This window comes from Spodoptera frugiperda, chromosome 29, assembly GCF_023101765.2.
Source record: "Spodoptera frugiperda isolate SF20-4 chromosome 29, AGI-APGP_CSIRO_Sfru_2.0, whole genome shotgun sequence".
NCBI lineage: Eukaryota > Metazoa > Arthropoda > Insecta > Lepidoptera > Noctuidae > Spodoptera > Spodoptera frugiperda.
Genome location: NC_064240.1, coordinates 7,564,745 through 7,576,047, shown reverse-complemented (window position 1 = coordinate 7,576,047; position 11,303 = coordinate 7,564,745). Strand labels below are relative to the sequence as shown.

The window sequence follows — 11,303 nt, the reverse complement described above, 5'->3', positions numbered from 1 at the left end:
AGGCAACATGGCAAAAATGTTTTTGAAACATCCCCATTTAATAAAGACTTAGGGCTGATTAATACTCGTATTATCTTGTTAATAAATAATTACTTGTTCGTGTGCTAATACTTTATTAAATTATTAATTAAGTCATCCTCACGATTAGTGATCTTAATTGAAATAAGCCACTAACTGACTTTTGGTAAAGTAATAAGATTTAGATTCTTTTAACACGCTCTTGTTCATAATCCTATCTTGAAATAATTGTTTATTCAAACCTCTATGATTAACTAATAAGTAAGTTAATTGGTTCTACAAAAGACTAGAAGTTCATTCAATTTATGTACAGAAAAAAATATAAAGTCTGCCACTGACAAAGCGCCGCGCCAGTCTTAGAAACTCACTTCATTAGGCGTTCACTTTTCATTATGCATAAAAGGCTAGTACAGAGAACGCAATCTCAACCAGTAAATAAGAACAAACGACGGCATATCACTATCTGCAATAGCAACGCCTCATAAGAATGGTCTCTGCGACCTAAGGAACGAGGAAAACAAGGAAAACATAAAAATCTGACCCCTACAGAAATGTCCCGGAAAGAAAATAAAAACTATGATACTACACAGACCTAGCGATGTATTGGATCTTCTGATTTGTTGTTACACCGTTTTTTTTCTTTACGATACTAGGAATTTGGTTCGTAAACAAAACAAGACGTTTTCGCTTCAAAAATATCAAAATCCAATTACAGTTTCCCAGATTCAAGATTTCCAGAGAAATCTTTATAGTATCTAAAAATTTCTTACCCCGCCTCACTTAATATCGACATACTTATCGAACTGCGGACTACCTAGAAGCTGCGGACTACCTAGCGGCGGAAAAGTAGGAACGAGGTGGTTTTTAGTCAGTAAGAGTCTGACACTCCCTCTCCCTCACCTAAGGTGAAAAAAGTCATTGGATAATTTCCCCCTTAAAAAAAACCTATCAACATTCAACTTACTATTGCAGACCTAAATAATGCTGATTCCACAATAACTGTCCACAAACTGCAACGTTTTTCAACAAAACAAAGGACGTACTAGGGGCAAAACGTAATTAAAAATTGCCTCACTGGTTTAACACAACGTTAGTGCATTAAAGCACTCATAAAAACGTATTCCTCGTACTCGAGGTAATATTTCAATCGCGTGACAACGAAAGTGGAAAAGTTGTATTGCAATTAGCAATTCTAAATATGCACTGGCTTTCAGCCTACTTTTTGTAAGTAGATAGTAACAACGTCCAAGGGAATATTTTACGGGACATTCATGAGTGTGGGTGCAGAAGAACTTTAAGAAGAAGTATGTACGCTACTTGTTTCTTACGTTTGTGTGTACTGTGTGTAGCCATGTCATGAAGTTTTTTAACATTCTTGCAAATGTTTGTTATTCTTTGTAAGTTCTTCACTCTGTATACAAGGGTGGTATCAAAAGGAGGCTAAATGTAAGAATGTTTACCCGCTAACGAGGTTTTTTTTTTAGTGACGATATTGAAAGATCACAAACATTATCATCAAATTATTTATTAGTGGTAAATAAATGTGTTATAGGTACATAGTTCATACTTTGTCAGAAACTTCTGTCAACATTTTCAGCTACAGGAAATTTTGTTGCTATCTGCTACTATAAAAGTAAACGGTTACTAAAAACATATTCAACGTAAAAATCGTCGTATCTTATACGGGGTCCTATAAAGAAACCGTATGTCTCAGCGCATTTAGATCGGTTGGCAACCCTAAACATAGCATATTGACCTAAATGCTGTCTGGGGTTGAGGCAACGAGCTAAATTTACAAGAAGCTCCGCCGAAGTGTCAGACTATCGCCCAGTTTGCAACTTTAGGCCACTCGGATACCCCACACTGAGAAATTCTCGCTGATATTATAGTTTACTGTTATATAAACAGCTGTGTTTCGAAGATCTATATGTTCACACACATACAATACATGCATACACATGGAAATGTGTGAGTCTGCATGTATTGTATGTATATATATCAAGATTGAGAATGTCAAGTTTTAGATATGGTTAGCAATACCTTTCATTTACTTTAAATGTTTTATTTGTTAAACTGGCTAGAAAAAGAAAGAGTTTTAAATTACAGTCATAAAAATAAATACATAATGTGTAGTTGCCTATTTGCCTCAGCAATAGAAACCTAATTCACTCCAATTTCCCACATCGCGCTCAGAGCCATAATTTCAGGATATAATTTTTTCTTTCAACCCTTAATATAAAGAGCTCAGTAAAAGTTTCTTAGTTTTTTTACTTTGAGCTCAGCTCGAAGCAAACTTCAGCCAACCGGTGCGCAAAAATTACTGACCTCCCGTGTGTAAAACATTTAGTTCATAAAATGAGGATAATCATATTCATGGCAGATGGGCCGTGATGACGTGACCTGGGCATCGCGTTGCCTTTTTTTGCTTTCCTACTTCGTGCACTGCAGTTGCAAATAAAAAGGTAATTTTCTCTGAAGCTATGGTTTTTTCCCTTTTACTTTTCTGTAGTTTGGAATCGCCTTGGCGGAAAAGTTTACTGCAGCCTAAATATTCACCAAAACGATTCATCACTTCATACTATTTAGGTGTGACCACGTTTCCATAGGACCCGAGGCTTCTATGGAATTTATGTGACTAACAAAGTACATACAGTCAATACAATTTTTGTGTCACGTCCTAATTTCTTTAACACTGCAAAAGTAGGGTAATGTTGTGCTGTTGTATGTTTTGGCAGAAGCCAGAAAACCCGAATAAAAATATTTCACGCAGTGTTGGAAATTGATTGTATCCTTGATACGTCACATGAAAGGGAAGTTTTCCTTTGAGTATTTATTTCTTAAATATAAATGAAATTACCAGCCGGTTGCTGGTCATTAGTACTTTCACAATACATTAATACTCAAAAGCTTTGATAGTTCATTCGAAAAATCGGTATTTTAAAGAAAAGTAAAATTATCTTCTCTGAATACTGCGAGAATATTCTGTTGAGTGAGCATTTAAAATAAGTACTTATCATTCGCAATGATGCAAAATTAAATGATGAAACAAAATAAAAGAAATATAAATAATAAATTAACAGCGAAATGTCCGTTGCTTTCGAGAAGTACTCATACATGGTTAAGAGTCGACCGACCGAATGCAGAGGCCAGCCATTCGTACAATCGAATTTGAACTTAATATCTTACAATTTAAGTTTAAATTCAAACATGAATGTATTCTAAAATGTACAAAGTAAAAAATTCACGAAGATTGTATTTCATATTCGAACATGGTCTCGGTCCTTCGTCATAATATAGGAGTTATCCCAATACGTTTCTTGCGTATTTTTTTCGAATAAGTACCTGGCATTATTTTCTTCGACCCAGATTTTAAACGTAAGTTCTCACGGTTGGTAGCGGTGAATTTCTTCCCCATCCCCACTCTCCTACTACAGTCCAACGTCAAATGTCAAAGTTGCGGTAAAACATAATATTGTTTATATTACAAAATTAAATTCTCTTCTACACTTAACTTGTATAATATATGTTTCACAGTAACAAAGAAAATAAAAACACGTATTTGAAATAAGTAATTTTGCTTTCTTGATCTGATAGTTAGCTTATAACAATAATTTTTCCTTTCATTATTATATAAATATACGTTACAAATGACACAAAACGTATAATTACCAAAACAATACGTTTACATTATTTCCCGACGGCCATACAAAACGTGACAGCGCTACATGAAAGTGTCTACGTCATGATACGATAAACACTTACACGATCACGTCACTACAAAAAGCCGGTTGTTCGGTAGCAAAATCCGATTCGTCATAAAAGTATAATAATAGTGGGTCGGGGGTGCCGCAACAACGGCGGTGACCTACCCAGCGCGCGCCGCCGCGGCAGTCTTCTGTCGAGCTTTCTAATGACCCCAGGCGTTCTGTGTTGCGCGTTAAGGCACATTCAAGCCCAATAGAACCGATAAAAACTTGAACTGGATTGAAATTCAGCTTGTTTCACGCGTGTTGAGCGTTACTACGGCGGAGACAGGCGCACTTCGGCCCTCGCCCCTCGGCCGAGGACAGGACGCGAAAATGGACTCTATGTCCTCCAGGATAACACTGTTTTGTAATTAACCGCGAGTTGTGTGTGTCAGCGCAAGGAAAATCTAGTTGGGTGAGTATACAAATATTTCATCAAAACTTTTATGAGATCCATAGTTAGTCAGTCAATAGAACAATGTGTGTAACAATTTGTCCAATGTTTTTGTTTAAATGTTTTGGGACTAACAATGAATTTCACTTTATACAGTGTTCAATGTTATTTGTATTCAATTTTATGCTTGAAAAACTTCTTTGTTTGCGCTATTTTTGATAGATAGATAGATAGGTTTTCGGTTTTCGTTACGAATTTACTTGAATAAAAAGTGTTACAGTTTTATTAATATTTATAAACCGTTCTTTTATCCGGAATATTTTGTACGCTTTCTGTTACTAGTCAGTGGTTTGAATTTATTTACACACGACATAGTTCTGTGATTGTATAACCGAATAATACAGTTGAGTACATTTGTGTCTGAGATTCGAGTACGTACGTATTCCGGCCGAAATACTACGAGCGCTGACATAATCTTCAGACAGTAGTGTAAGCTGAGCATTACAGCAATATCTACTGTTTCCATTTACTGAATCGAACAATATCTACACTGAATCTGTGGTCCCAAGTAATTTCATCGGCGTAATCTACTTAAGCACTGCATGTAGGTGTACAATTGCTAAGATACAAGGATTTCCCATCCACTCTAGCCAGCAGTGGAAACTATAATTCCCAATAAGTAATTCATAATGGTATTTACAGCCAACAATGTACGTTAATCATGTTACTGTGTAGTTGAGCTTTCCCAAGCCGGCGGAGCGTTCTGATTACACAGCATGAGTCTTTGATCTATTCATTACCTTGAGTAAACAATATAATGGACGCATAATTGATATTGTGCGCTATTGAGTCATTGTCTGTGACGCGGACATGACAACCTTTATGTTTGTTACAGGTAGGATAACAAGGAGACGTAAAATGTAAAAAATAAAAACATTATAATGTAACTATGAAAAAAGTTTTATTCTTCAAGACAAAGAAAAATGAGTGCGACGTTTTGCAAATTGTTTCGTTACTGCTGGTTCTACCCCCCATTTTGCGAGCTCAGAATACCGTGGGCTGTCCCGACTTAATAAAAACTAACAAATGTTCTTGTTACACATTTGAAGACGGTAAGATTTCCAGCTGTTTGTAAATCGTTTGCGACGTGAACGTTTTATTAATGAGGGATTTATTTTCAGGCTTGTTTCTTGATTGTCAGGATACGGCTTCGAAAGACATAAAAAATGCTCTTAAAAGTGTGTCTGACATACACTCACTTTCCGTTTACGACCTCGACGACAACGAAGAAGCTCTGGGACCCCATTTTATACCTCAAGGCGTTTGTATAAAGCATATTCATATGTCAAGAACAAGCATAAAAGACATTGGAGATGATACGTTTATGCCGCTGAGAAAGTGCCTTGAAACGTTAAGCGTCGTATCGAGCAAAATCAAAATGATTCCCCAGAAAGCTTTATCCGGCATGCTGAAACTGATATCGATCGACTTGACGTCTAATTATATTGAAGACATACCGAGCTACTGCTTTTATGGTCTTCCGCTTATGAAACTAAACATAAAGGGAAATGTTATTCGTGAAATATCGGAATCTGCATTCTCGAGTCTCGAGCAAACACTCTTGGAAATCGATTTGAGTGAAAACAATCTCACAACATTCCCGATAGAAGCTTTTGCAAAATTAAGGCACCTTCGATCTCTACGACTAGCTTGGAACGAAATGTCATCATTCCCCGTAGTGGAGAATTCTGATTTGATGTCACTAGAGTACCTAGATTTAAGTTCCAATAATTTTGAATTTATTTCAGAAGACTGCCTTAAATTTTGTCCGTCCCTGATAACATTATCATTCCATTTTAATTTCATCAACAGCATTCATTATAGGGCATTCTATTCATTGAATAATTTAAAATCTCTTGATTTAAGTCATAATAGAATAAAAATACTGAATCCCAATTTATTTCAGAACAACAAGTACATAGAATACATAGACTTAAGTCACAATCACTTGCACCACATCCACGGGTTATTTTGTAACTTGCCATCGCTCACAGAAGTAATATTAAGTCATAATAATATTTTGGATGTGCCAATAGACTCGTTTATTAATTCAAGGAAAATTAATGCTATACATTTGGATAAGAATTGTATAAACAACATTCATAGTGAGAGCTTTAGTAATTTAGAGAACCTTGGTAAGCTTAGTCTAGAATTTAATTATTTGAATCAAGTGCCACATAATATTTTTATAAATAATAAGAATATATTAAAACTAAGACTAGACAATAACATTTTTTCAGAATTTAATAATGACACATTAGGACCCTTAGTAAACATTAATGAGATAAGATTAAATAACAACAAGATTAAAGTCGTTACGAAAAATTATTTTATAAATTCTATTAAACTAGAAAAGGTTTACTTGGACCACAACGAGATTACTTTCATAGAACCTGGTACTTTTTTAGAAATGACTGATCTAAAATATCTCAGTCTACATTATAATTATATCATAGTGTTAAATGACGTTTTGCCAAAATTTAGTTCGAGTTTAGTTACATTACATTTAGAATCTAATTCGCTATCTTTGATAGGCAACTTTATGTTGCAGTCACAAGAAAAACTGAATTACTTGAGCTTGAAAAATAATCGCTTGAAATTTTTAACTAAGAACACTTTTCGCAATTTAAGTCTCGTTACGAGAATCGAATTAAATAATAATGACATTTCTGTCATAGAAGACTTCTCATTACAGCACTTAAGCTCTGCACGCTATCTAGATTTACAGTACAATTTACTAAGTAACATTACCAATTACACGTTTTTTGGTTTAACTGAAATTGAAGATTTAGACATCTCTCACAATTCTATTACTTTCATTTTCGAAATGGCATTTGACACTTTGAAAAAACTACGTAGCTTAAATCTTTCATTTAATCCGCTGAAGACACTTCAAAAAAATATATTTCAGCAAGGCTTACCGTTAAGCTCACTATATTTAGATAATTGTGAAATTCAGTTCATAGAAAACGGCACTTTCTTCGGTTTGAATAATTTAAAATTACTTTCACTTAAAAATAATTCCCTGAAAGCTAGAGACTTATTGTCGGTTAATATTCCCGGGCTGAAATACTTAACTTTATCTTTTAACGTTCTTGACTATCTCCCAGTAGAGACATTTACTCAGCTCCCACTTTTAGAAGTTCTCTATATGGAACACTGCAACGTTGAACATATTTTTGAGGGCACATTCAGACATAATAGAAATTTGTTGAGACTGAACTTAGCACAGAATATTATCAGTACAATTCCTTCTGTATTATTTGAGTTACATAACTCGGTTATGGAATTCAATATAAGCAATAACTTCTTAGATTTTGTGCCATATAACACTTTTGAAAACTTCACTAACGTCGAGAGCTTGGATCTTGCAGATAATCTCATACCAAAAATAGAGTTATGTGGTTTTGAAAAATTAACAAAGTTAAAATATTTGGTTTTAAGAAAAAATGAAATCAAAGCTTTAACTATGAGCAAGAAAACTGAATATCCATATTTAACACTTTTTGACATCAGCTACAACAAGTTAGACCATCTACCGCATTTTATTTTTGACATATTTCCAAATATACAAAATATCAACATATCTTACAATGAGATTGTGCAATACGATTTTCTGTTGACATACAAGAAGTTTGGATTATCACTTATCAATATTGACATTAGTAAGAACCCTGAAGTGTCTTGGTCCTTAGCTAACCGAGTAAACAATAATACACTTATCGCAAACCTGTACGAATTACACATATGTGCCACGAACATGACGAACATAGACGACATCACATTCGAACTATTTACCAGTTTACAGCATCTTTATCTAAAATTCAATAAAATAAGGCGTCTGTCAGTAAGCCCATTTTCCAAATTAACTTTTTTGGAAAGTTTAGACATAAGTTATAATAGGATTTCTCAACTGAAAACCAGCAATTTCCGTGGACTAACTAAGTTGAGAACACTGTGTTTATCAAATAATAACATCGAATCAATAGAATCCTTCGCCGAAGAGTTGAGTAATTTGAAACTTTTGGATCTTTCTCACAACAAGTTGCAAAACATTCTTAATGAAGACCTTATAAACTTGAAAGAGTTAACAGTATTACACTTGAGCTACAACAACATCAAATATATTTCTGTAACAGCATTCAAGAACTTGAATAAAATAATACAGATTGACTTGGAACACAACAAATTGCAGACCATACCCATAGAATTACTGACTTCTGTTGAAAATTATATACAAGATATTTCGATAAAGGGTTTGTATTTTACTACGTAGACACGTTATTAATTTTACTTCGAACAATTAAACAATGATTTATTGTTTTACAGATAATGTTATTCTATGCAGCTGCCAAAAAGATAATGCTTGGGTATGGATTCAAGACCATCCAAAAGTTATAAAATCTAATTTAGTTACTTGCTTCAACAATGAATACCCGAAAGAAAAATGCGATGTCCCAGTGATATCACAGCTCTCTGTAGACAGACACAAGGACAACTCTGTATCAGTTTCCTGGTTCATCAGAAACCGCACCGCTATCAAAGCTTTGCAAATCCTATATTACGGTGAAGATGGACACACTGATGTAAGTGACTACACTTAATCAAAAAAAAAACTAGAATTCTTTAAATATTAAACACTAATACTAAACATTTTTTGCACAATATACTAAACATTTTTTCTTGCAGGTAAAATCAAAATACTTGGAAAAGAGTGAAGTATCCGTTCATATTAAGGACCTAGAACCAAATATAAACTACGTGGTTTGTGTCATCGCTCTATCAGAGGAACCTATCGACTACGAAGACGAGATAATAGTGGCTGAAGTTAATAAAACAATTGACGACAATGCCAACTCTACAACCAGACTCACGCAAGATGTGGCAGCAGCAATACTCATGCGATCTCCTTCGAGCGAATGCGTTTCATTTAATACATTTAGGAAGCCAACAACAGTAAAAGCCAAAGCGACTAAAAAATTCCAAATATCGTCAATTTTAAATCGCCGAATGGGCTTAATAGTCGGGTGCTCGTTAGGGTTCGTTGTGTTTTTTATCATGGTTTCCGTTTTGTTGTACACAAAAATAAAAGAAAGGAAAAGAATAGCCAAATCCGACCCAGCGTGGTCGGAGATGAACGATTACCATTCAATGGCGAGTAAAGATGATATTTTACAAAGTTCCACTACAGCTTCGACCGACAACATTCTGTTGGGTATGGCAAAAAATCGTAAACAATCTTTAGATCTTTTAACCTAAACATAGATTCTAGACATAGGTAGGAAGTATACCTTTGAAGTGAACAATAAATTCTAAATTCGGAATAATTAGAAAGATATTTATTATACCTACATTATTATAGTTGCTTAATTTTACGACTGTTCGCTTATGATAGCTAGATACTTAGAGGTAGAATGTAGTGCCTACATAGTAGGAAAATTATTATTGTACTTTAAAATATTGGGTAGGTAGATTAGTCATAGAAACTTAACTATGAAATAAAACTGTTGGCATGGTTATCAGTTACTCTAAGAGTTTTATTTTCGTCATAAAAAAGAAGAACCAACATTTAATCTGAGAAATGCATAAAAGTTAAATAAGTAAGTATGAGTAAATTAATAAATGTTTTGAAAAGATAATAAGAAAGAATTTAGCCGTTGCTCGAGCTCGAGACCTCCCGTTAGGAAGTGTAAAATGAGTTAATAAAAGTTCTCTAAAAGCATTTTTTGTGTATTTAAAAAACTTTCTACTTCTTGAAACAGCGTCTCGATTATCAAGAGCCATTGAGGGAAGTAAGACCGTCTTTGAAGTACATTACAGGAGGTGGCCTTGCAAAATCAAATTAATTTAAATGAGCTTTTGTTGAAGGAGATAGAAGAATATTTTACCGAGCAAACATTGTCTTAGGGAACACTTAAATTCCAGAGCTCATTATAAACCAACATTTTCATGTATCCAGGAGATACTTTTGTTGAATTTTCTTTGAGACTTTAGGCGTAATATCTACTTCTACACACGTGTATTGTAACTAAAGCTTTACTGAACATTATTCTTGCATATTTATTGTGTCCCCATTTGCTCGCATTTTGTGAATAACAGTGTGATGGTAACAAAATATTTTGTTCCATTTTTCGTTTCAAGGTAATATTTAAAACACAACATGTGTAGCATTCATCAAGGCCTGTTATTCCCTGATGGCGTATTTGTACTTTTACCAGTTATATTATTAGTTCCGTATTGTAAAATATGTCGCATTGCGTGAGTAACTGGAACTGGTTTATAATGTACTTTAATTTGGCAGTTATTACTCATACCCGGTTATATAATATTATTTTTAAGGTTGTAATAGACAGCCCTTTATTTTTAAGTACAGAAAAAAACCAATTTATAACTAGGTTAAAATACACACAAACACTTCGCAGTGTCTGTCTGCTTTTTTATCGCAAAAATCTCGAAAACTGCTGAACCAATTTTTATACAGTTTCCAATAGCAGATAGAAATATGTTTTCAAGAAAAAAAACGTGAGTAACTGCGGACCAAAGTAAGAGTCAAAACCTAATATACAAATGAATTCAGGTATGTCCTGAATTGATTTTAATCTAGCATACCGTTTCTAATGATTCGAAATTGTACATGTCACTTAGGATGATTGTTGTCCTAATTGTGTAGTAAGTGATTGGCCCGAGAGAAATGAGCTAATGTTCGCGCACAATATTGACGGCGTGTCCTCCACACAGACGGACTATCACGGGAATTGTCTAATCATTAACTACTCTAATTAAATAGCTCTGTACTGGTTGTTAACATTAAACGAGCAAACAATAAATATTGTAAAACAAATTGTAGTGATGGCATACCATCTATCAGGCATCTATCGGGCACACTGATATAAAATTAATAAACAACAAAGCCATATTTCAGACTCACAAAAATAAGTTACTATAAAATCAATAAAAGAAATTGCGTTTTTAGTACTTATTCGACTTATACTTGTCATAACTACAGTCATTATTCTGAAATCTAAAAACAAAAATTGTCGTGTACAATATTGTTATAACATACATTTAAATAATGATGTACGTGT

General features: G+C 34.1%; 1 protein-coding gene across 1 annotated transcript; it reads left to right on the top strand.

The window, feature by feature from the left end:
- The first annotated feature begins 3,891 nt into the window (after positions 1–3,891).
- On the top strand, positions 3,892–9,744 carry LOC118268439 (chaoptin). Its single transcript, XM_035582934.2, has 5 exons — positions 3,892–4,179; positions 5,054–5,270; positions 5,340–8,474; positions 8,548–8,804; positions 8,908–9,744. The coding sequence occupies exons 2-5, from the start codon at positions 5,108–5,110 to the stop codon at positions 9,475–9,477; spliced, it is 4,125 nt and encodes a 1,374-aa protein (XP_035438827.2). The 5' UTR covers positions 3,892–4,179; positions 5,054–5,107; the 3' UTR covers positions 9,478–9,744.
- The last annotated feature ends 1,559 nt before the right edge of the window (positions 9,745–11,303 follow it).